Consider the following 24,877-nt stretch of genomic DNA (forward strand, 5'->3'; position numbering starts at 1 on the left):
CTCTGCTCCATAGCTTCTCTTGGACGTCAAATCACATGTACATTTTACATTTATATTCAATTTAATATTCCATCCCTCACATTTTGTATATCACTTATATTTTGTTTTTCTTGTTATGCTGCTGCAACACAAACATTTCCCAAATTGGGATCAATACAGTAATATCTTATCTTAATTAATTAAGAAATATAACTATTATAATTAGTGGAGCAGCTGACACCTATTTTCAATATGGATTAATCTACCATTTATTTCTTTAGTTCAATTTTCATCTATAAAAATGTCAAAATAGTGAAAATGTTCACGAGACAAAGTGCAAGGTTATATCTTTAGATGTTTTGTTTTAGCCTATGTACTGTATGTCTTAATGCTCTTATATGTGATGGTGTGACTTCCATGAAACTAATATTTTATATCTTCCCAACAGACGAGCTGACAGGAAGCCTAACACTCTAACAACCACAACATTGCAAAGGCGAGTAAATCTAAATTAAAAACGATTCACAATTTTTTTATTTCTTCTTCTTTCTTGCAGTGAGGTGAAGCTGACCTTGCACTTGGTGCCAGTAATGATGCTCCTCACGCAGGCTGAATGTTTCTCCCTCCTTACTGACACAGAAGCCCTTGATTTGCAATGCTTCACTAATTGTCATTTCCCTGGCTCCGTAGGGACACTTTACCTCCAGCACAGCGGAAGACCCTACCAGACCATCTGGAGATGCCCCCAACACTCCTGATTGGGAGAGCCACAAACCTGACTCATGGACCTGCATCTGGGTTGCAGTGGTGAATGCCCTGACACCCTCACATTCATTCATAGTCCCCCACTGTACAGACAAAACACCATCAAGGGCCTGTTGTTGCCCTAGCACCCTGGCAATAAGGGAAGCAGTCACACGCTTTGACCTCAGGACAGCTCCAAAGTTGCTGGCAGTCAACCTTCCTTTCCTGAACAAATGCCAGTTTGGGTTGGTTCGCTGACCAGTGGTAGCCACCTGAATTGCCCTCTGTTGCTCCTCAGACAATGCCATGCTTGCCACAATTGCCTCAGGTCCCTGATGCCCAACAGATTTGAGAATTTCAGGAACAGTAAGTGTTTCCAAGCTGTAGTGTTCCTCTTCTGGCTCGGGGGAGAGAAGCCAAGAAATTCCTGAGAACCTGCCCCCGAGTCTGTCCCTCAGCCAGTCACGATCTTCGGAGGTGGGCTCTCTTGTCAGCGGGTTGAATGAGTTATTGGTTGGAGGAAATAGCTCCTCCACTGAATGCATACGTTTAGCTGCCTTTGGCTTCTTCCACTGACAGGGGGTGTCAGTGCAGCTGAAATTGTGGATGGCAAAGATGGCTAATGCAGCCGCATGACTGCATTTCCATTCTCCACATGGGCATTCACATCTTGTGGAGAGAATTCCCTCTTCTCCTGTAGATACCTGTGGTGGTGGGATTGTTTTATTATTTAAAATATATTTACATTTGTAATGCCTTCCCAATTATCCCTTTAATTGTTTATAGCCTACTGTATGTTTATTTCATGGATATTTCTGTGTTTTCTGGTGTGTAATATTTGTAATCTTGGGGCCTCTTCTCTTTAACGTCTACATGCTACCACTGGCTCAGATAATGAAGAACAACAAAATAAGTTACCATAGCTATGCAGATGATACAAACATTGTGTCAGAACTTTCTCCAATTAAACAAAGATAAAACTGAGGTAATGGTTTTTGGAGCCAAGGCAGAACGTATAAAAGTTAGCGCTGAGCTTCAGTCTGCAATGTTCAAAACAACAGATAAAGCCAGAAATCTAGGTGTAGTCATGGACTCTGACCTGAGTTTCAACAGTCACATTAAAACAGTTACTAAATCAGCCTACTATCACCTAAAGAATATATCTAGGATTAAAAGACTAATGTCACAGCAGGATTTGGAAAAACTTGTCCATGCTTTTATCTTCAGTAGACTCGACTACTGCAATGGTGTCTTCACAGGTCTCACTAAAAAATATATTAGAAAGCTGCAGCTAATTCAGAACGCTGCTGCTCGAGTCCTCACTAACACTAAGAAAGTGGATCACATCACTCCTGTTCTGAAGTCTTTACACTGGCTTCCTGTGTGTCAAAGAATATATTTCAAAAATACTGCTGCTGGTTTATAAAGCACTGAATGGTTTAGGCCCAGGATACATTTCTGACCTCCTGCTAAATTATGAACCATCCAGATCTCTCAGGTCTTCAGGGACTGGTCAGCTTTCTGTCCCCAGAGTCAGAACTAAACATGGAAAAGCAGCGTTCAGTTATTATGCTCCAAATATCTGGAACAAACTCCCAGAAACCTGCAGGTCCGCTGCAACTCTGATTACTTTTAAATCCAGGCTGAAGACTTTTCTTTTTGTCGCTGCTTTTAATTGAACTATTCATATCTTAAACTGCACTGTAACTTTTATCCATGTATTTTTTCTTTTAATGTTTATTTTATTAGCTTTTCTTTTTAATGACTAATTTTAAATGCCATTTTCTTAATGTCTTTCATTTTTTGTAAACCACTTTGAATTGCCTTGTGTTGAAAAGTGCTATATAAATAAACTTGCCTTGCCTAATAAACATTTCATGTGACACATAAAATGGATTTGTTGATGGGAATACATGTGAATAAATTAACTCTAGGTTAACGGTACTCTTGCTATCACTACTCACCGACACTTTATAAACCTTGTCCCTCATGCTAGCCCTGACAACACCGGTAAGCACACCTTCATCTAGGCTGCACTGTTTTACGTGTCCTGACTTGTAGTGGTTCTCTCATCTATCTACACTCTTCTTGTCATCTTTGTAAAACGATATCAGACTGGTATTTGACACAGCCATGACTTCTAGTTAAATTCAGTGTGGCTAAAATGAAAAGCTTTGTTAAAATATGCAAGCACGCGGAAGTCAAAGTCAGCTTTATTGTAAAAAAATTCTACATGTGTTATACATCCAGAAATATCGAAATATCGTTTCCCACAGTGTGATATGTATACATAAAACAAAACAAAAAGGGCCTAGATAAACGAGGTATACAGTTTAAAATGTTAATATTAGGGCTGTCAGTCGATTAAAATATTTAATCGCGATTAATCGCATGATTGTCCATAGTTAATCGCGATTAATCGCAAATTAATCGCACATTTTTTTATCTGTTCTAAATGTACCTTAGAGGAATATTTTTCAAGTTTTTAATACTCTTATCAACATATGAGTGGACAAATATGCTTTATGCTAATGTTTATTATCATTTGAACAATGACAAAATTCTCATGAATATTAAACACAACAACCTCTGAACATTACAAATATTCGCCTCAATTCAACCTGGAACCTCTCTCATACAATAATACAATACTAAGTGTGTGTGTGTGTGTGTGTGTGTGTGTGTGTGTGTGTGTGTGTGTGTGTGTGTGTGTGTGTGTGTGTGTGTGTGTGTGTGGGGTGTGTGTGTGTGTGTGTGTGTGTGTGTGTGTGTGTGTGTGTGTGTGTGTGTGTGTGTGTGTGTGTGTGTGATGGATCGTTGGAGCTATGTGCAACTCAAGGCATATGCTCGAACGGGAGCTGCCTGGACGCTGCAATCATGTTGCGCACTATCCGTGCTGAGTGCTGACTTTTCGTACAATGTCCCACTGTCTGGCTTCCTGCATAAAGTCAAGTGCTCGGCGCAGTTGTGGCGAAATGTTTTCATTTAAACAGCTCCTTGTATCCGTTAGCGCAGCTAGCTAGCACCAGATGCTAACAACAACAATGCACGTAAGGTCTCTCGGGCCACACATACACACACCCTCCCGGTCCTCCCAATAGCCAGTCGGTGCCTGCCGGTGAGCGTGGAAGTGTGGTCTGCCACAAGCGGGCGGCAGGAGCGGGGCTGTCAGCATCAGCTTGTAGATGGTATTTTAAACTCGATGCGCTCTGAAACTACGGGGCGGCCGAGGACAAAAAATACACATGCGTTAATCGCGTTAAAATAATTAGTGGCGTTAATTTTTTTTTGCGTTAATTTTTTTTTGCGTTAACGCATTATTAACGCGTTAAATTGACAGCCCTAGTTAATATATTTAAAGTGTTCAAAGTGCAGTTTCAGTGCAAGTCAGTTGAAACGATCATAAGTTGGCGTGACGTAGAAGTCGTGCGACCCTGCTGCTGTACTGGCTTGTAGTTCGTTTATAGCATAACGTTAGCATTTAGCTTTTGGCGACTAGATTTATGATTAAAAAATTATAAAAGTAGGGTTGACATGTGGAGATTATCCGGCTGAACAAAACGTGATCCCTCTCTTAAATGTGTGTCAACCACAGACCTTATTTCAAGCTATTTTCCAAAATCCTATGGAGAATTTGCATTGCGTTTTTCACGAAGGAACCGGAAGAAGTTTACTTCCGGGTTTTACGACGCGTCACTGCGGTTCTCTATTGGCGCATGAAGATAAAATGGCCCAACTTTTGAGAGAGAGAAACGTCACAGATTACCAGTCATGCCTGAGAAGTACCCATATGTGCGCTCATAGAGCATGCACAACTTTAACCACGCCCCCCAAAAGGCTCGTTCACAATCACATCAAGCACGTCAATTTGTACACGTAACAGCACCGCGCGTTCATGACAGCATGGCACTGGATTGTTATGATGGATTTGATATTAACGAGGCGGCCGCGGCGGTTAGCAGCTAGCGGCTAGCTGGTAATTATGCTAAATTACAGGATGTAACCAAGCGGCAAACTCTGGGGAAGAGCCGGGACGCCAATACGGAAGTGCCACACACTGCAGTTCATATATTGGCCGATAGGGACTGGCTGCAGAAAGGAGCAATTTCCATAGACCCCCATGTTAAAATGCCCAACTTTACAGCAGAAAAAAACATGTTTCTACCCATGGATGCAATACATATTATTATGAATATAGTTAAGTTCCACCTTCATGATTATGGATCTGTGAGTGAATTGTTTTCTAACACGACCCTTTTATTTATATTAGGTCTTAAAGTGTTTGCACATTGAGGGCGTGGTCACATTGAGTGACGGCTCTGTCAAGTGACTGCTGCTGCTAGCTTCTTGTCTCTCTGCTACCTGCTCCGTGAAGCTAGCTACTGGGACTCTGCCTGCTCAGCTCATCCAGGGAACACAACTTGAAGCCGGCCGTGGTTGTTTGTTCTTCATGCTTATATATCGGACTATTGTGACTCGCTCTGCGGTTAAAACAGACGGTGCATGCATGCGGTTTTGCGGTAAGTGAAAATCGAGTACTTATTTATGTGTTAATGATTTTAATCGGCTACGTAATGAATGTTAAGGCTTGGTTTAGTGTGTAAGCGAGTGGTAGCTACATCGGTGCTAACGATGCTAATCGTAGCCTACAAGTTAAATTAATAGACTGTAGGCCTATATATAAAGGTTAAAACGAAATAGACAAGTGTTAAACGTTAAGTGGGATAATACTGTAGAACAAACGGCTTCCGTTTGAGGTTATAAAATAAGGTCATCCTTGTAACTTAGATATTTTATTATGTAGGTATAGGAACTGTATGCATCGCTAAGGTTAATTTAAATTGGCTATGCTCAAGTATGTAGACAAGCTAACGTCGTAGTAGTGTATGTGAAATCAACCTCACAATAAGATGTGTGTATATTACAATTATTAATGTCATATTTCAAGATGATTACTTAGATATTACAATATGGTTGGTTGAGCTGGAGTTCATTATTGAGCTTACACGTTAACGTCACAGTCATCCATAGCCGCGGGAAGTCATTTTGCTCAGGGGGTGCTGCCAAAAGTGGGGAGGGGGCCGGCTGTCAGCGATACGAGCCACATAAATTGTTTGTTTAAGGCGAGACACCGCAGGCAAAAACATCATTTTTCAAGCACTGGTCAATTTTGAGATGTTGTGCTATTTTGATTCCATAACATGTTTTCTTTCAGGCTTTTGGAAGGAAAACGTACAAAATACACATTTAAGTGTTTATTTGACTATAGTTTGTCTATTTGCGTCTGTATATTTCTCCTACATTCACCAAAAGTTAGCATTCTAACGTAACATAAAGTACCGCGACCGCTGTTTGCACCATGTCAACAGAGGTATCGCTGGAAAGCTCCGTCTCTCCTGCACAATCTCATCGGATCCAAATATGGTCATTGCCTTTGTATCAGCAACCAATCGTGAACGTACAAAAGGGTCTTAAACCAAGAAACGAAATCTCATTGGCTGGTGTCAACTTCTGACAACGTGATTCGTTCAGATGCGTCACGTGGTGTGCTAAAACACTTCCTGGTTAGCTTTCCGCTAGAAATTGAAATCTCAAAATGGCAAAAGAACGGCGAAAAAAACGTTCACAGAGAAGACAACAACAATTGTCACTTGCACGAAGCAAGGTTATAAAAAACAAATGACCCCGAACATGAAATACCTTCACGGAGTGCGTCAATGTGCAAGCTATCATCCAAAGAACAGGAGGGTTTAGCTAGCGCCTCACTGCAATCTTTAAAGGTCGTTTTCTCAAAATGAGTTGTTTCTCCTACTCTGAGTCCGACATTTCCACTTCAGTTGCACTTACATACACCAAACCTTCCAGTTATATTCCTATCAATATTATGAAGGCTTTTAAGGAGGGTTTGTTCATATGTCATTCATAGCCTGAATTATATAAGTTGTTATACCTAGAAACATGGCGAAAATTGATATTTTAGGGCTGTTGACAGTATTTTCTGATTAATGGAGTGATAAAAAGAGATATCCAAAATCCCTTCTGTAAAAGCCTTAGATACTAATATGACTACAAAATGAAACGAGAATTTTGAACCTGGCTTTATCCAAAGTTCAGATTTCGGTTCCTGAAATGTGTTAAAATATGCGCAAATTTAATGAGATAATGGATAATTTGTATATTCAGAAAACTTGTAATACAAGAAACAATTGCCTCATTGTAGGTAATTAACTGGAGAGATTTCCAGCTGATATCTTTAAGTTAAAAAAAATTACCCTATTCACCTGGTGTCTCGCCTCTGTTAGGCTTAATACACCATTATAGACCTACATCACTTAGCAACAGCTGTACATGCCCACATGCTAACTATGGGTCTTACGAACCTACATAACATTACAAATAGTCAGGAAATATTATTTACAATATTAATAAAGCTATGAATTCAATTTTAACTGATTGACAAGGCAAAACACTGCACAACGGCAGCAGCATTAAATAAAAAATATCGTCTTACCTTGTGTTGGGGCTTCACAAAACTCCAAATGTAGCCTGGGGTGGCACTAATGAAGACCCTCATTAGAGCAGATACATCCACATTATCCAAAATGTTTGTATGGACATGCATCAAAGTCAGATGTGTCAGTCTCTTCTGTGTCATATTACTCTAGTTGTAGAGGTGGTGGGCTGAGGAGTAGCTGGTGGTCCACTCTTTTTATTGGGTTGTTTGTTGGAGAAAAAAATCCAAAATCCTTTTTTGCGCCATTCTAGAAATGTGTCACTTTGCAGTGTGTGTGTCGCGTCAATTACGTCACTCTCACACGACCTACGACCTAGATGACTCGGATTTTATTTATTTGGAAAATAAATTCAAGCCACCTGACTGATACAAATATATACTATGACTATTATATACTACTGTATACTGCTAATTTTATTTTAAGTGAAATCATAACTATTTGATGTAGTTTAATCATTTTTATTAAGGTGGTCACTCAGTTTTTCAAATGTACACCACTCGCCAACAGGGGGTGCTGCAGCACCCCCAGCACCCCTACTTCCCGCGGCTATGCAGTCATCTGAAGAACAAACCCAAACCTTGTTGTTTTTATTAATTGTATTACCAAATTGATATCAAATAAACAGTAGGCATTGGTAACACAACTTCCAAAGTAACAGTAAAATAAAAAGGACCCTGACTCGGACAATACACAATCCAACATGTTCAACAGAAGAGAATCAGTTATATTGTTTGTACACATGGTACTTTACATATATATCTGTTTGTTTAAGGTGTCCAGGTGATGCAGACAGGCTGGACCAGAGAGTGAGAGACAGAACTGGACTCCTCACAGCAGTGAACTTCAGCACAGGTACAAAGACTCTTTTTTTCCTACTGTACAAAGAATCAAGAAAGATATTGGTTTAAATAAATGAAGTATTGACTTTAATACACTGATATACATTCCATTAAACAATACTAAATACTAGATCACCTACACATCAGTTAAGTTGAGGGTTTTTTCCATGCAAAAAGTTACATTTAGATATTTAGCAATATGACTTTGTCAGCTTTCTAATTTAATGTATTGAAGGCAAAGATATGTAACACATAGTGAGAACTGCTACTATTTATCTCTCAATATTGTCTGTAAAAAACGTGGTAAAAGTTATTCTTTCAGTGAGACAACAGAGCAAGCTTCTACAGTTGCACTACGTTTTGATAACAGTTAAATATTATTTTGATAATAAAATATATTTCAATGTTGATGAATTTCATACTGTTCATTCATAATCTGATTACAATTAAAACATAATTATATCTACAGCCCCTAAAAACACAAACACACCTCTTTCATAAATAACACACTTATTCTGCAATAATATGTTTTATGTTTCCTGTAATTTTTGTTAGGAAAGGACATGCCTGAAAGACACGACATTTTCTCCTTCTCTGAGGGTCAAGAAGAACATCCAAGAGGAACATTAAAAGCTGATGTTATGAGATTGTAAGACCAGTACAGGACTTTCACTAAGAAACTACTTTTATTGTGAAAACAAAGATCTGCACACCGAATATTTTTGTAGTCTACCAGGACCATCATTTGTTTGTGACGCTGCACCTCAGAGAAGGGGTGGTTATAGTCAGGCTTATAAAGTGTGGCGAAAAACATAGTCAGCTGATGCGATGCATCTATTTCCACATCTACACTCCATCAGCTGATTATTTCTATTTGCCTCACTTTATGAGCTTCACATCACCTGTGCCTTGTACCGCAGAGTTTGCAACGTCACAAATAAATGGGGCCAATCTTCAGTCAGATGTGAATGTGTAATCTAACATTTTCAGTAAGAATAATGGACAAAAGGAGTGCAAATACAAATACAATTTATTGAAATGTGAACCAAAAGTTAATTAAACATGTTTTAAATAAAAAGCACATATGGACAGAAGGTGTAAACCTATTAAATGTATAAGTAAACACATTTAGTCAAATAAAGTGACAGACTAGGCCTGTGCAGTTGGTATCAGCTTTGCCCAGCATGGGCTCCTCCATCAGGCCTGGTCCTCCTCGCTGAGGAAAGACCCTCAGTCCTCTCCAAACCAACAGACAGGACGTCCATCACACGGAGGTTTCTCCCTGAAGTCTCTGCAGCTCTCTGGACACCACACTGTCTCAATCCGTCCACACTGAATATGAGAGGGGGAAAATGAAAATAATAAATGCTTTAGACAATAAGAAACATAAAGTTGACTGTTGAGTTGCTCAGTTTTTTTAGCTTGTCAATAATATTACTGTATAACAAATATCCCAGGTTAAGAGGCACCTTCAAATAAAGATTGGTCTTTAAATACATTTTGTCTTTTCAATTCTTTGTCTAAAGTCAAGGATCTAGAAGTGGTACTAGTAGTTTTAATGATACAGTCTGGTTATTATGCTGTTTGGAGTAGGCCTCACAGGTAAGAGCACTAACTAGCTACCATAACATGTACCTTAGCTTGACTTAAATGTATTAAACGTATAATTAAGTGATATCAAAATATAAATAACTAATGTCATGCAAACATATTAATATTTGCTTGATTCCAGAGCTGAATTTAGCACAATTGCATACAAACGTCAAGGGATTTTAAGATTCTGAAGTCTTCGTTCTAAATAGAAAATAGCATGGATAATTTTACAAAGGCTTTAAAAACACAGCAGGAGCCCAAGACAATTATAAAACTTGTCATTATTTCAGTACAGTTCAATTGGTTTTATTTTCATAAACCGTTAGTGCCAAAGCAGTAGGCTATCATATTTTGCCGCTAAACTGCACGATATAAAACGGTGGTCTTCAAAGCGGATTTAATCCTCAATCACAATAATAATATTCAAAGTAATACTGGGCAAGTAATGGGCAAAACTTACCGTTGATTGACGCGCCATGTCAGCGGACTGGTAGCGACACGGACCGTTAGCCCCGTAATCCGGTTCGACCTGACTGTGGCTGTGTGACTGACTCGAGCCTCGTTGTCCCTTCGCTCCAACCCCCCTCCCTCCCCCACATCTACAGGTGAAAATTACTTTTGCGACACATTTATCGCAAGAAGTGTAGCAAAAGTCAAGACCGCAGATTCGTCGATTTATACTGCCACAGAGCAGATTCGTCAAGTTGTAATGACTGATTTGAGAGGTTGTAATAACCAAGTTGCAGTTGTAATGGAAAATATATTTAAAAAATATGTATTTTTCTGCAAGTGAATATTTCATCACTAAATTCATTTTTTTTCTACAAGCTACAAAACTTTTTGTTTTCTTCTGTGACTTCAAATTTGGTTCACAGTTACGTGGATATTTGTATACAAGTGTAAATTTGGTTCACAGTTACGTGGATATTTTATACAAGTGTAAATGTATGCACACAAGCTCAGATTTTTTTTCTGCAAGCGCTCACATCAGGTTTTACACGCTCTCGCATTTTGCACCATATCTACCTTCATACCATTTCCGCTTCTCCTGTGGTGGCTGCAGCCTGGCGTAGTGACACAAATTGTTTGGCGTGGCAGTATTCATGTCCTACTCTCTACCGGACAGGTAAACACTGTGCAGTCTGTCATTTATTCATGGTCACAAGCTACACAATGCTGACACTTTCCCATCTTAGCGCAGCTGACGTTCAGGGCGTTAGGAGGCATTTGCTCCACCAGAGGCTCCGTGATAACAGCGTTGCACACTGTTGGTGAGTGCCGTTGTCTGCTCTCTTTAAATCTGCTGCGTAGTTCCCCTGCCTTATTGATTCTTCATGTCACAGCGGGCCGTGGGATCTGCGGGTCTCATTCCCTCCCTTGTGGGCTCTGTGGCTGCGCCTGGCTGCACAGAGTGGTACGTATGAGCCCCCCCCCCCATATTATAAGTTAAACCGTCACTTTCATACAGATTTTGTAGTAATTCTAATCCCCCCGTGTTGTAACTATTCTCCCTCCCCACCTTTGGCCATCATTCCCGTCCCGTGCTGCTGTTTTGGGCTCTGTGAGCTTCGCTCGTCGCTGTGGCTCGTCGCTATGGACAGGCCCACACTGCTTGCTCTGGCCTGTTGCTGGAGCCGTTCTTGGCATCAGGGAATTGCCCTAATATGACTATAAGGACATTTATTATTTAATTTGTTTATTCCTTGCAGTCCTTTACATTTGCTTTAATTTGATTTAATTTGTTTATTCATTTGTTGTTTACATTGATTCATTCAAATTTGGTGTATTTTGTTGTTTCCTTTTTGTTTATCCTTTTGTCAGAACTATAACATTTTATCCTGTGCCGGACAGGTGCTGTGGGCCTGAGGCGGCAGACTCCCTGGTGGTGGCAGTGGTTTTCTTCACGTATCCGTTTTGAGTGGTGTGCAGTGTCACGGGTGATTTATTTTGGACCCCTTACTCCCCTTTTTGTTACCCCTTTGTGGTAAGCCAAGCCCTGTCCGTTTCCCCAAAGTGGGTATTTTATTCAAATGTATTGTGTGTGGTGTTTTTAGATATTTTGTATGTTATAAATAAAACTGTATTCTGTGGTGTAAAACAAACCTGATTGTCCTTATCAGCATTATACCTAGTTTTTATAATTTCCTGGGGGCAAAACTCCCCCAGGTGGCGTTGTCCGCAACCGACTTCTAACACCTACCCTCACCACACCACGACACAAGCATGTACATACATTGAAGTTTTACCTGATCACTAACAATGAACTTGAACCAGTGCATGACATTAAGGATTTTGGGAGATGGCCCTGTGGGCCATCTAAGCTAATTTACAGATGGCGCTGAGCCCAATAGAGATTGCCCTGAAAAATGCGCGCGGACGAAATGATGCACGAAGGGTTTGGGGGGCCTCACCCTAGAACATTTAGATTTTTGCAGGTCTTACTGTAGATGCTGTCTGGTTCTCTAGACTGAATTATAAGATGAACCACCACAATATTATATTGTACAATTTCAATTTTATTCTTCATTTCACTTGTTTGTTTGTGTTTGCTCGCTTGCATGCCCTGCATAGCTATAAGAAATACTTAAGTTGTTGGTCAAGACACTTTCCATCTGATGAAGGCAAATGCCTTCCCAGATGTAAAAATGTAGAAAACATTACATTCAGTTATAACTGCCAAAACAAACATTATTTACACTATTATGGCCCCTGTTAAAAATGTTTGTAATGTTATCTACTGTAAGTTGGTCGAATGCCTCCTCATCCGGAAGCTGACCGAGCAGACCCGAGCAGCAGTCGAGAGGAGCCGAGCGCATCCGCGAAGCACACAAAATGGCGACGTCAGATTTCCCGTTAGCCGGCAAATCTAAATCTCTTCGGTCAAAATAATTTCCTTTTAGCGCAATACCGCTTCAGTTGCGCCACTTATGTGACAGACAAGAAGAGTGTGTGACAGACAAGAATAGTCAATTCTAATGTCTAAAGAAAGAGCTGTCCTGTATGGGTTGATTGTGCGTTGATCTGTTAGTAATGCCTCGGGGTTCCGGTGGGCATGTAAACAAATGCATAATGCTGCGCTATACTTTGTGGCCTCACCCAGTTGCATAGCGACACTTATTGTTTAGGTGTCTTTTAATAAGCAGGTAGTCATATCATTAGCTAGAACTAGCTAGATCTGATTGATATGGACATAAACGCGAGTAAAGTCTAATCTGACGGGAGAGAGAGATCAGCTGCTGCTGACGAGTCGACACGCAGCTCTGCATGATCACATGCAGCGGTGAGCGGACAAAACACACACTTCAGGTTAGAATATCACACGTAGCTATTGTAATTACCTCTCAAACTACCTAAACTAGTTATAGATATGTTTAGTTTTACTGTCGGGTCACTCATTACTGGATCCGCGAGCTGCATGATACTGGCATAATAGATTGCCCGATCGGGCAACCAGCAGGTGAGGCTTCATTGCCCGAGCTAAATACTAGATGGCCCCGGGCCATCGGGCAGTCCTTAATGTCGAGCCCTGTTGAACAGTAGAAATCATAGACTGTATATATAAATGGACGTAGGGTCCGTGACGTCACCCATAGTATTCTGCAGAGTTGCCGAGAAGCCCTTAGTAGGCGGAGTCGGCCACTAACGGCTCGACAGTGACGTCAGAGTTCAACTCCCGCCTGTTCCCGCCTGCTCCAAATAAGGGCAAAGAGGCGGAGCCGAGGCGGGACCTGCTGCCACCGAGCTGGAAGTTCCAGAGCTAGCTGAAGCTACCAAGCTAAGCTAACATGCTCCCCATCTGCACACTGCCGTCGCATTTTATGTTTCTAAGGTAAGCGGACATGAAACTATTCAGCAAAACTATAAATAATAATCTAAGTTATTGAGTTTTTAGCATACTTCAGAATCTTAAAATCCCTTAATGTTTGTATGCAATTGTGCTAAATTCAACTCTGGAATCAAGCAAATTGATATAAGTGCTCTTACCTGTGAGGCCTCCTCCAAACAGCATAATAACCAGACGTTATCATTAAAATTAAGTACCAGTTCTAGATCCTTGACTTTAGACAAACAATTCAAAAGACAACATGTATTTAAAGACCAATCTTTATTTGAAGGTGCCTCTTAACTATTATTAGTTATACAGTAATAGTATTGACAATCTAAAAAAACTGAGCAACTCAACAGTCGACTTTATGTTTCTTATTGTCTAAAGCATTTATTATTTTCATTTTGCCCCTCTCATATTCAGTGTGGACGGATTGAGACAGTCTGGTGTCCAGAGAGCTGCAGAGACTTCAGGGAGAAACCTCCGTGTGATGGACATCCTGTCTGTTGGTTTGGAGAGGACTGAGGGTCTTTCCTCAGCGAGGAGGACCAGGCCTGATGGAGGAGCCCATGCTGGGCATAGCTGATACCAACTGCACAGGCCTAGTCTGTCACTTTATTTGACTAAATGTGTTCACTTATACATTTAATAGGTTTACACCTTCTGTCCATATGTGCTTTTTATTTAAAACATTTGATTAACTTTTGGTTCACATTTCAATAAATTGTATTTGTATTTGCACTCCTTTTGTCCATTATTCTTACTGAAAATGTTAGATTACACATTCACATCTGACTGAAGATTGGCCCCATTTATTTGTGACGTTGCAAACTCTGCGGTTCAAGGCACAAGTGATGTGAAGCTCATAAAGTGAGGCAAATAGAAATAATCAGCTGATGGAGTGTAGATGTGGAAATAGGTTCATTCGATCAGCTGACTGTTTTTTCACAATAAAAGTAGTTTCTTAGTGTACTGGTCTTAAAATCTCATAACATCAGCTTTTAATGTTCCTCTTGGATGTTCTTCTTGACCCTCAGAGAAGAACATGCCGTGTCTTTCAGGCATGTCCTTCCTTTCCTAACAAAAATGACAGGAAACATAAAACATATTATTGCAGAACAAGTGTGTTATTTATGAAAGCAGTGTGTTTGTGTGTTTAGGGGCTGTAGATATAATTATTTTGTAATTGTAATGTTTTTTGTTTTATTTCAACAGAGCTACAAAGACAATCAGATTATGAATGAACAGTATGAAGTTCATCAACATTGAAATATATGTTATTATCAAAATAATATTTAACTGTTATCAAAACGTAGTGCAACTGTAGAAGCTTGCTCTGTTGTCTCACTGAAATAATCACTTTTACCACGTTTTTTACAGACAATATTGAGAGATAAATAGTAGCAGTTCTCACTATGTGTTAAATATCTTTGCCTTCAATACATTAAGTTAGAAAGCTGACAAAGTCATATTGCTAGATATCTAAATGTAACTTTTTGCATGGAAAAAACCCTCAACTTAACTGATGTGTAGGTGATCTAGTATTTAGTATTGTTTAATGGAATGTATATCAGTGTATTCAAGTCAATACTTCATTCATTTAAACCAATATCTTTCTTGATTCTTTGTACAGTATGAAAAAAGAGTCTTTGTACCTGAGCTGAAGTTCACTGCTGTGAGGAGTCCAGTTCTGTCTCTCACTCTCTGGTCCAGCCTGTCTGCATCACCTGGACACCTTAAACAAACAGATATATATATATATATGTAAAGTACCATGTGTACAAACAATATAACTGATTATCTTCTGTTGAACATGTTGGATTGTGTATTGTCCGAGTCAGGGTCCTTTTTATTTTACTGTAACTTTGGAAGTTGTGTTACCAATGCTTACTGTTTATTTGATACCCATTTGGTAATGCAATTAATTAAAACAACAAGGTTTGGGTTCGTTCTTCAGATGACTGTGACGTTAACGTGTAAGCTCAATAATGAACTCCAGCTCAACCAACCATATTGTAATATCTAAGTAATCATCTTGAAATATGACATTAATAATTGTAATATACACATCTTATTGTGAGGTTGATTTCACATACACTACTTCGACGTTAACTTGTCTACATACTTGAGCATAGCCAATTTAAATTAACCTTAGATGCATACAGTTCCTACCCACATAGGCTAATAAAATATCTCTCTACGTTACAAGGATGACCTTATTTTATCAACCTCAAACAGAAGCCGTTTGTTCAACAGTATTATCCCACTTAACGCTTGTCTATTTCGTTTTAACCTTTATATATACAGTCTATTATTTTAACTTGGAGGCTACGATTAGCATCGTTAGCCACTCGCTACACGCTAACCCAAGCCTTAACTTTCATTACGTAGCTGATTAAAATCATTAACACATAAATAAAGCACTCGAATTTCACTTACCGCAAAACCGCATTCATGCACCGTCTGTTTTAACCGCAGAGCGAGTCACAATAGTCCGATATATAAGTATGAAGAACAAACAGCCACGGCCGGCTTCAAGTTGTGTTTCCTGGATGAACTGAGCAGGCAGAGTCCCTGTAGCAAGCTTCACGGAGCAGGTAGCAGAGAGACGAGAAGCTAGCAGCAGCAGTCACTTCACAGAGCCGTCACTCAATGTGACCACGCCCTAATTTATTCAAAAACGTTAAGACCTAATATAAATAAAAGGGTAGCGTTAGAAAACAATTCACTCACAGATCCATAATCATGAAGGTGGAATCTAACTATATCGATAATAAAATGTATGGAGCCAGGGGTAGAAACATGTTTTTTTCTGCTGTAAAATTGGGCATTTTAACATGGGGGTCTATGGAAATTGCTCCTTTCTGCAGCCATCGCCTATCGGCCAATATATGAACTGCAGTGTGTGGCACTTCCATATTGGCGTCCCGGCTATTTCCCAGAGTTTGCCCCTTGGTAGAAATACTGGATATGCCCCTCTTTTGAACAGGCAATTTACACATCCACACATTCTTTGATTCTCTATTTCAGAAGAGAACTTATATGCTTAAAATGAAATGAATGCTGTGAGGTTTTACATGAGCACTAACCACAATGCACTAGAACAGGCGAAACATAGATTAAAGTCATGTCTGGCTTCGCCATTAACATTCACAGCAAAAGCTTTGTTTTCCCGAGACCTTATGCGCTGCGAGCATCTAGAGCCAAGCTCGTAAAAGATAGTCTGAATGGCTTCAAAACACAATGAAACACGTCCAGAAGAATGTCATACAAAGCTGCCTGCCTTCCTTTGATTCTCTCTGAACTGCCTGATCTTTTTAATGTTTAATGTCAACCATTTGTGCAGATAGCATGAAGTAGAACAGATCGCCGATGCTAATGTAGCGTTAGCGTTTCTACCCCGGGCTTAAATGGTGTATTATAGAATGATCACACCGGTGTGACTAGGGTTGCCAACTTCCAGAAATGGAGAAACGGGACACATGCATGTGTCCCCCGCGCACGTGCGCCCAAAGATTTTTGGGTTTCTGGCGGATTTAGTTACTTTTTTAGTTACTCCACCTCCTCACCTGCTGCGACATCGGTGGGAGGAGGACACAGCTCTTTTAGAATATCCCGAACAGTTTTGGGGCCAAGCACATTGGCTGTTATCATCTCAGCCTTTGTTCTTCCACATTGCATTTTCTTTGCAGTGTTCGAATCACTAAACATGGCACTTGCCCGCTTATTACTGCAGTCCATGCTGTTGTAACTCAAACCATGCTTAACTGTGTGATACACTGATGTTACCTCACATGCAGCAACTTTGTCTTGTTCTGCAGTTGAACTGCCGAAGAATTTAGTTATATTTGATGCACCTTTATTTTGTGTTGCTCGCTTGTGCATTTCTGTGCCAGCATGCTGTTTCAGGTCGTTTTTTCCACCGTGACCTATTGAAAACTCCCTCCGACACAAGGTGCAGAAGACCCGAGACAGATTTCCACTCACGGGCTTTACCCAACTGTGTTTTTCTTCCCACTGTTTGTTGTAAGACACAAGTATTTTCTTTTTAGAAGGGCAGGGCTCATTTTCCCACACGATTGAACAGGCTGACATGCCACACAATCAATGATGCCGCGCCCGCCGCCCACCGGAGAAAATCTCCCACACACACACACACGTGCGAGCATTGTCCCTGCCCTGTCAACTGAGCGGTCCTAGCGCCCTTTACATACAGCACACAAACACACAGGCACGCAGCCAGACACACTGAATTGCGCGCAAACAGAAAAATATTTTTTATTTTTCCCTTTACACGGGAGTCCGGGACAAACAAAGTCCTGTACAGGACACGCCCCTTTTGGCTCAAATACGGGGCGTCCCGGCTAATACGGGACGGTTGGCAACCCTAGGTGTGACAGTACTCTTCAAAGGGCTCACGAAATATGACTACTACTCTTACTGTTTAACAATTTCGGTTACTTGATGTTACTTCATGTTAAGGCTAATAAAAATGACAAGGCTGAGACTGTAATGTAACGTGCTTGCTAGGTAGCTAACTTGATCCAGCCACTCCTGGTCCTTTCTAGTGATGTGTCGGTCGCGAACGAGCCGGCTCAAAGAGCCGGCTCTTTTAAGTGAACGACGGGAGCCGGCTCGCGCCCGCGAACGAGCCGGTTTTTTTTTTTTCGCGGAGGGATCTAGATCGGCATGAAGGCACATTATGCAATGTGCACATTATCCCGCGTATTACATGGCCACATTCACAACAAATTAACGACATGACTCCCAATATTAATTGAAATGCTTTTATGGATTTAGAAAATGATTTTATTGATTTATTGAGTTGTATGTATTTAAATTGACATGCATCCGCTAAGAAAAATAGTCCGTTGTTACTGTTTGAACTAACGTAGCAACGGCAGGAACTGCTTCGAGAGTGTTTTTGAGGAGCTTTTTGATTACAGATTTGAAAACATCGTTGCTTGCTTTAAAAGTAGCACAATTCATTATGTCAAACTTTGGAAGGTATCTAGATATCCCTGCCCTAATGCCAAAGTAACGGCCAACTGAATATGTGTCGCCGTTTGATGTCTATGTCTGGACCGCTGCGTAAAAAGGAGGGTTTCTGCCCCATTACTTCTCTTCTTACTTCAATAAGAATAAAACACGGAGGAGGGAGATCTCTTTTTCTCCCCCTCTTCTGAGAGCCCAGCAGCTGATCTCAGAGCACGCTGCCCTCTCCTGCAGGGGGGCGTGGTCAGCTGCAGCTCACAGAATCATATATATACTTTATATAGATATGGCCCTACAATATATTGTTAAAATATAGCATGATAGGTCCACTTTAAGTAATACAAGACATAATGATGATGATGATCTCCGCGCTACAGCTGCTCCGTGCATGCATGCAGGTGACATGTAATATCCAAGGATTAGAGACGGTTGGATGCTGCTGTTTTGAGCATTGCAATATATTTATTTTCACTATGTTATTTATTTATGATTATCCTTAGGCTCAGCAAAGATTTGATGTCAGCTGTTGCTGTCTTTTTTTCTATAGCTAATAGTTACTTTCTTTAAATATAATTTTAAAATGTCGATACAGTAGCCCCTTTTTTAAAATAGTTTTTATAGGTGTTGCTATCTGTTTTGTGTAGCGTGGTTCGACAAGCAAGTCAGTGCATTCATTGGGTGGTATCAGAGAGTTACACGGGTCTGTAAATGCAATGAAAACATTTGGCCACAGCAAATCATTTATATTAAACATATCATTTTTACTTTTGAATACTTCAGTACAAAGGATGTATTGAATAATGTAAGTGTTATATGTGTGTACACATATAAATCATTAGTCAAAACAGGGCTACATTTGATTTAATTAAAAGGTATAATATGTGGTAAACTGAAGAGCCGTTTGGGAGCCGAAAGAGCCGGCTCTTCTTGGTGAGCCGAGCCAAATGATCCGGCTCACCAAGAAGAGCCGGAATTCCCATCACTAGTCCTTTCATCAGACGGGAAGCGAAAGAACGAGCAAGACCCATTGCTGGTATGATAACAACCTGGTACTAAGCACACAGGCATCTTGTTAAAGATATCTTATCTTAGCTATCTCTTATATTTAGCGGAGGAAAACAATTGTGACATCACTTACGCGACTCTGGGATTTGTAGTCTTTCTAGTTGGGTATTTTTCATAGTGTTATATTTCAACAGTTTTACGACAAACTGTGACTTTTTTGACATGGAAATTATTTTTTAAGATTGACAAACATCATATGTGTAATTCCTGGCACAATTTAAACGGGATCGAAAGATACATTTTCTCTCTCCATTAACTTCAATACAGTATTTTTCCGAAATAAGGTCCCATGGACCGGAAGTAGATGGGCGTGACATCGCCACTCTATAGGACATTCAGTTCAGTCAGCACTCGCACAGATATCATTTTTGAAACTTTTAATATGTTAGTTTTGATCCTTTCCTTATATACTTAGTAGGACTTAACAAAAAACGATTTAAAACTCAGTTAATGGGGTTAATTTTTAAATTGCTTCAGTTTATCATCGTAACAGATCAAAACGTTCGGATTCATTTTACAATAAATCAAGAAATGGTATTCTTCTACAAACAAAAAACAAAACAATGAACACATTTAAACAAACCACTAATAGTATATTAACTACGTTATTCAAAATTAACATTAACTTTACATAATAACACCGGTATAATAAACGGAGCGCTCTCTTTGTCAGTGTCTCATGCAGCTCGCTACTCCAGTAATGAGTGACCCCACACAAAGAATAAACATATGTATAACTAGTTTAGCTAGTTCCAGAGGTAGATAAAATAGCTACGTGTGTTTGGTCTAACTTGAAACGTGTGTTTTGCTCCGCTCACCGGTCCGTTACAGTGGCTGAGCTTCAGGTGATCACGGAGCTGCGTGACCTAAACAATAAGTGTTGCTTGGCAACGGGGTGTGGCGGCAAAGTATATATTTTTTCTCTCTCTCTTAATTCCCCAAGCCCCAAAATTCACTCGATGATCAATATACCCGTTTTAGGAAAAGTCACGAAGTTTGAGATGTTTTTTACCCTCAACCAAACAACAAGACCTGTAACACAACAATGCCAGAGTCACCGGCGGCCGGTGTTCCGGATTAACTGGTTCCCCGATCAACTGGTTGACAGATGTGGAGGCGTGGCCTTCGACTGAAATACACATTTCGATCGCTTCTTCTGTCGTTTACATAAATCTTTTGGTATATTTGGCTGGATAGGAACACTTTGATGCACATTCAGTACCAGTGTGTGAGGTTGTGGTTACAATGGCGATATCCGGACGCGAACAGCGAGGACTACAAAAAGAAAAACGAGTTGACATGGGGATGTCTGTTCAAAACATTGCGAGCTCCAATAAATCATTTAAACCAGCTATTGTTGTACACCTTCAGACAGCCTCCAAGTGAAGCACACGTTGTTTACTCACAGTTTGAAAGCAGCGTGGAGAAGTCGTCAACTGTGTTAAGCTGTGATCCGCTCGAATACATCCTTAAAACCAGCTATTGTTACCCGACTTATCACTGAATATCGTTCCTAATGTGATACCAAATCCATCTAAGACCTGTGTACACCTTCAGACAGCCTCCCAGTGAAGCGTACGTTGTTTACTCAGAGTTTGAAAGCAGCGTGGAGAAGTTTTCAGCTGTGTTAAACTGTGATCCTCTCAGGTAAACTGTGATTCACTCAGGGTCAACTGGGATCCACCCATGGGAAAATGGGATCCGCCCAGGTTAAACTGTGTTACGACTTCTGTGGCTATCTACCAGCGATCATGTTTAATATGAAAGACTACACATACATTTATTCCTTATAAAAAAGGCATTCTGCAGCACTCATCCAGATAACATGTGACTGTTAACTCGTTTTGAAAAGATAGCAGCAGAATTGTCATTGCTGCATGTGCAGGGATATTAGACTTTAAAATGCTGATGGGTCATTAATGTTGGTGTCGGCAAACAATATTAGGAATCCTCTATTCAAACTACATAATATTCAGTGTCCATCGACATGAAAATAACAAAAAAGTTCATGCTGGACTCAAACCCGAGTCCCAACAGCAAAAGTCACTCCAGCCCTGCGCGTTATGAGTGCGCCACGGATCAACACAACGTATCGAACCACCACACTATAATATTTTAGATTAACCTTGTTAAAAAGTTCCAGAAAAAATGCAACCCGACCATCATTTATAATGTGAGCGAATGTATGTACACTTTAAGCCATATAATATACATATTATAATATAGTATTCTGACTGAGGTCTGTATCAAGCCTCATTAAGACCCACCGAGATCAGATATCCTAGTTTATCAGCCTGCGAGCCCACATTATGTTGTGATAAATGTTAATTTTACCATGGTGTCGTGTTGATCCGTGGCGCACTCATAACGCGCAGGGCCGGAGTGACTTTTGCTGTTCGGACTCGGGTTTGAGTCCAGCATGAACTTTTTTGTTATTTTCATGTCGATGGACACTGAATATTATGTAGTTTGAATAGAGGATTCCTAATATTGTTTGCCGAGACCAACATTAATGACCCATCAGCATTTTAAAGTCTAATATCCCTGCATGTGCAGCAATGACATTTCTGCTGCTATCTTTGCAAAACGAGTTAACAGTCACATGTTATCTGGATGAGTGCTGCAGAATGCCGTTTTTATAAGGGATACATGTGTGTGTCTTTCATATTAAACATGATCGCTGGTAGATAGCCACAGAAGTCGTAACACAGTTTAACCTGGGCGGATCCCATTTTCCCATGGGTGGATCCCAGTTGACCCTGAGCGAATCGCAGTTTACCTGAGAGGATCACAGTTTAACACAGCTGAAAACTTCTCCACGCTGCTTTCAAACTCTGAGTAAACAACGTACGCTTCACTTGGAGGCTGTCTGAAGGTGTACACATGTCTCAGATGGACTTGGTATCACATTAGGAACGATATTCAGTGATAAGTCGGGCAACAATAGCTGGTTTTAAGGTTTTATTCGAGCGGATCACAATTTACCACAGCTGAAGACTTCTCCACGCTGCTTTCAAACTGTGAGTAAACAACGTGTGCTTCACTTGGAGGCTGTCTGAAGGTGTACACATGTCTCAGATGGACTTGGTATCACATTAAGAACGATATTCAGTAATAAGTCTGGCAACAATAGCTGGTTTAAATGATTTATTGGAGCTCGCAATGTTTTGAACAGACATCCCCATGTCAACCTGTTTTTCTTTTTGTAGTCCTCGCTGTTCGCGTCCGGATATCGCCATCGTAAGCACAACCTCACACACTGGTACTGAATGTGTATCAAATTGTTCCTATCCAGCCAAATATACCAAAAGATTTATGTAAAAGGCAGAAGAAGCGATCGAAATGTGTATTTCAGTCGAAGGCCACGCCTCCACATCTGTCAACCAGTTGATCGGGGAACCAGTTAATCCGGAACACCGGCTACCCCAATAAACAAACGTTACTAACCGCTTAACAACAATGCCCTCCTTGTTATGCTGTGTTTTAAATACAACTGTATAGGGGAGGGGAGAGTTGGTCTCACGTTGGAACAATGTAAATTCAATGTAGGGAATTTCAACCTTGAAAAACCGGCATCTATATTTCATTGATTCAACAACATTTTTTCAAACGTTGAAATGGTATCTGTAATAACACATCGAATCAACATTGATTTTTCAACCTCAACCAAAAATAACTAATTTAACCAAAATCCAATGTTGAATTAATGTATTTTGCTATCTGGGTGTTATGATCAATTGTGAGTTAAATCTTTATCTAAAAAGTAAAGTTGATGATGGATTACTGTGGTGGTGTTAAAATAACAATAGCCTATTTCTCTTTTAAATGTGATGGAGTAAAAGGATAGTAACTGTATTCATGTTAAGTACCCCACAAGTAACTAAAATGTATAGGCTAGTAGCCTACTTGAAGGAAAGGTGTAAAATGTTCCATAAATACCAATATCACTCACTACATCACAGACTATAACACCCCTTGTTGTTAAATACCAACCATGTGCAATATATTTTTAATTACATTTTCGTAGAGCTTTGACTTTTTCAGCTGAATACATATTATAACTAGATGGTTTTGTTCAGCATTGCCAGCTTCACTGTTAAAATGTATGTTGTGCCCGGCATTCTCCTGTCCTGTGCTCTGAAATCAAAATGTGGATAAGCATAAAACAACACTAAAATAAACACTACAATACAACTTGTTATTTGTTTTTTGACAACAAAGGTTGTTCCTTTGTGTGTATAAATATACAACACACAGGCTATATACATATATGTATACATATACAATTATAATTAATACAACTGTTAATTTGATAAGAGCTTTGAAACTATCTTTATTTATATATGTATAAGTATGAGGACTTCTCCGGGCGATATCATATGGTATAGCGAATTAATCAAACTGGGTCAAAACGTGTTGTGCCCAGATGCAAAGGTTGTACGCTCTTATCCCTGCGTGGTATTATATAGTAATAGCAAACAGCTACGTTCAACTCATTTAAAGGTGGGGTAGGTAAGTTTGAGAAACCGGCTCGAGATACACTTTTTGTTATATTCCATGGAATGCTCTTAACATCCCGATAGCAATGAATATCTGAAGTGCTTTGACAAAAAATACATTAAAAAATGTTCATCTGTGGAAGCCGTAGTACTGTAAAAAGCACGACCAATCATCTGAGCCGGCTCGGCTAAAATAACTGGATGGCCTACCTGCCTGTCAGCCTTCCATCTGTGCACAAACTTACCACGCGCCCTCATTGGTCATGTGCGCGTTCCTGTGTGTTGGAGGAGGGGCTCTGTAAGGATGTGGCAGATTTTTTCCGGCTGTGTATTTTCAAATTCTAGCGCACTCGAGCCGGTTTCTCCAAAATTACCTACCCCACCTTTAATGGTATATTGCAAGTGCAATAAGAAGCTACAGGGACGTTAATCTACGTCGGTAATATTCACTTTATTTAATACAACATTTACATCATACAGCCCATGTAGTATAATATTTTACAAATGATGAATTACAGCAAACATGTGCAATATATCCATTATTACAGCTCCGTGGGCTGGCAGTAAGGCGATATGGGTCCGTTCTTATTGTGCATCCATGGGTAAAAAGTACATCTCATGTAGTACTGAACACGTAACATGAACGTGCCGGGCGGCGCGGCCCCTAGGGTTAGATCCGCGTTCATAATGCAGAGGGAAATAACTCTCAGTATAATGTTATTAGCACATTTTACAACTTGAGGACCGAATGTTTTTAATAAGGGCTATACAAACGTTCATACTGGGTAGTTTATTTAGTTTAAAAACAATTATCCAACGAGT

General features: G+C 40.0%; 1 protein-coding gene and 1 long non-coding RNA gene across 2 annotated transcripts; one reads left to right on the forward strand and one right to left on the reverse strand.

Annotated features, from left to right (window-relative positions):
* Positions 1 to 500: 500 nt before the first annotated feature.
* LOC117538673 lies at positions 501 to 21,144 on the reverse strand. Its single transcript, XM_034204551.1, has 2 exons — positions 20,963 to 21,144; positions 501 to 1,427 (listed from the first exon to the last, which is right to left on the reverse strand). The coding sequence occupies exon 2, from the start codon at positions 1,266 to 1,268 to the stop codon at positions 513 to 515; it is 756 nt and encodes a 251-aa protein (XP_034060442.1). The 5' UTR covers positions 1,269 to 1,427; positions 20,963 to 21,144; the 3' UTR covers positions 501 to 512.
* A 1,200-nt stretch (positions 21,145 to 22,344) lies between these two features.
* On the forward strand, positions 22,345 to 23,750 carry LOC117538629. Its single transcript, XR_004567883.1, has 2 exons — positions 22,345 to 22,576; positions 22,766 to 23,750. It is a non-coding gene; the product is annotated as an uncharacterized LOC117538629 (long non-coding RNA).
* Positions 23,751 to 24,877: the final 1,127 nt, after the last annotated feature.

This window comes from Gymnodraco acuticeps, unplaced genomic scaffold (genome assembly GCF_902827175.1).
Source record: "Gymnodraco acuticeps unplaced genomic scaffold, fGymAcu1.1, whole genome shotgun sequence".
NCBI lineage: Eukaryota > Metazoa > Chordata > Actinopteri > Perciformes > Bathydraconidae > Gymnodraco > Gymnodraco acuticeps.

Excerpts from the sequence above, each read along its gene's own strand:
- LOC117538673 (XM_034204551.1), bottom strand. The coding sequence starts at position 1,268 with ATGCATTCAGTGGAGGAGCTATTTCCTCCAACCAATAACTCATTCAAC.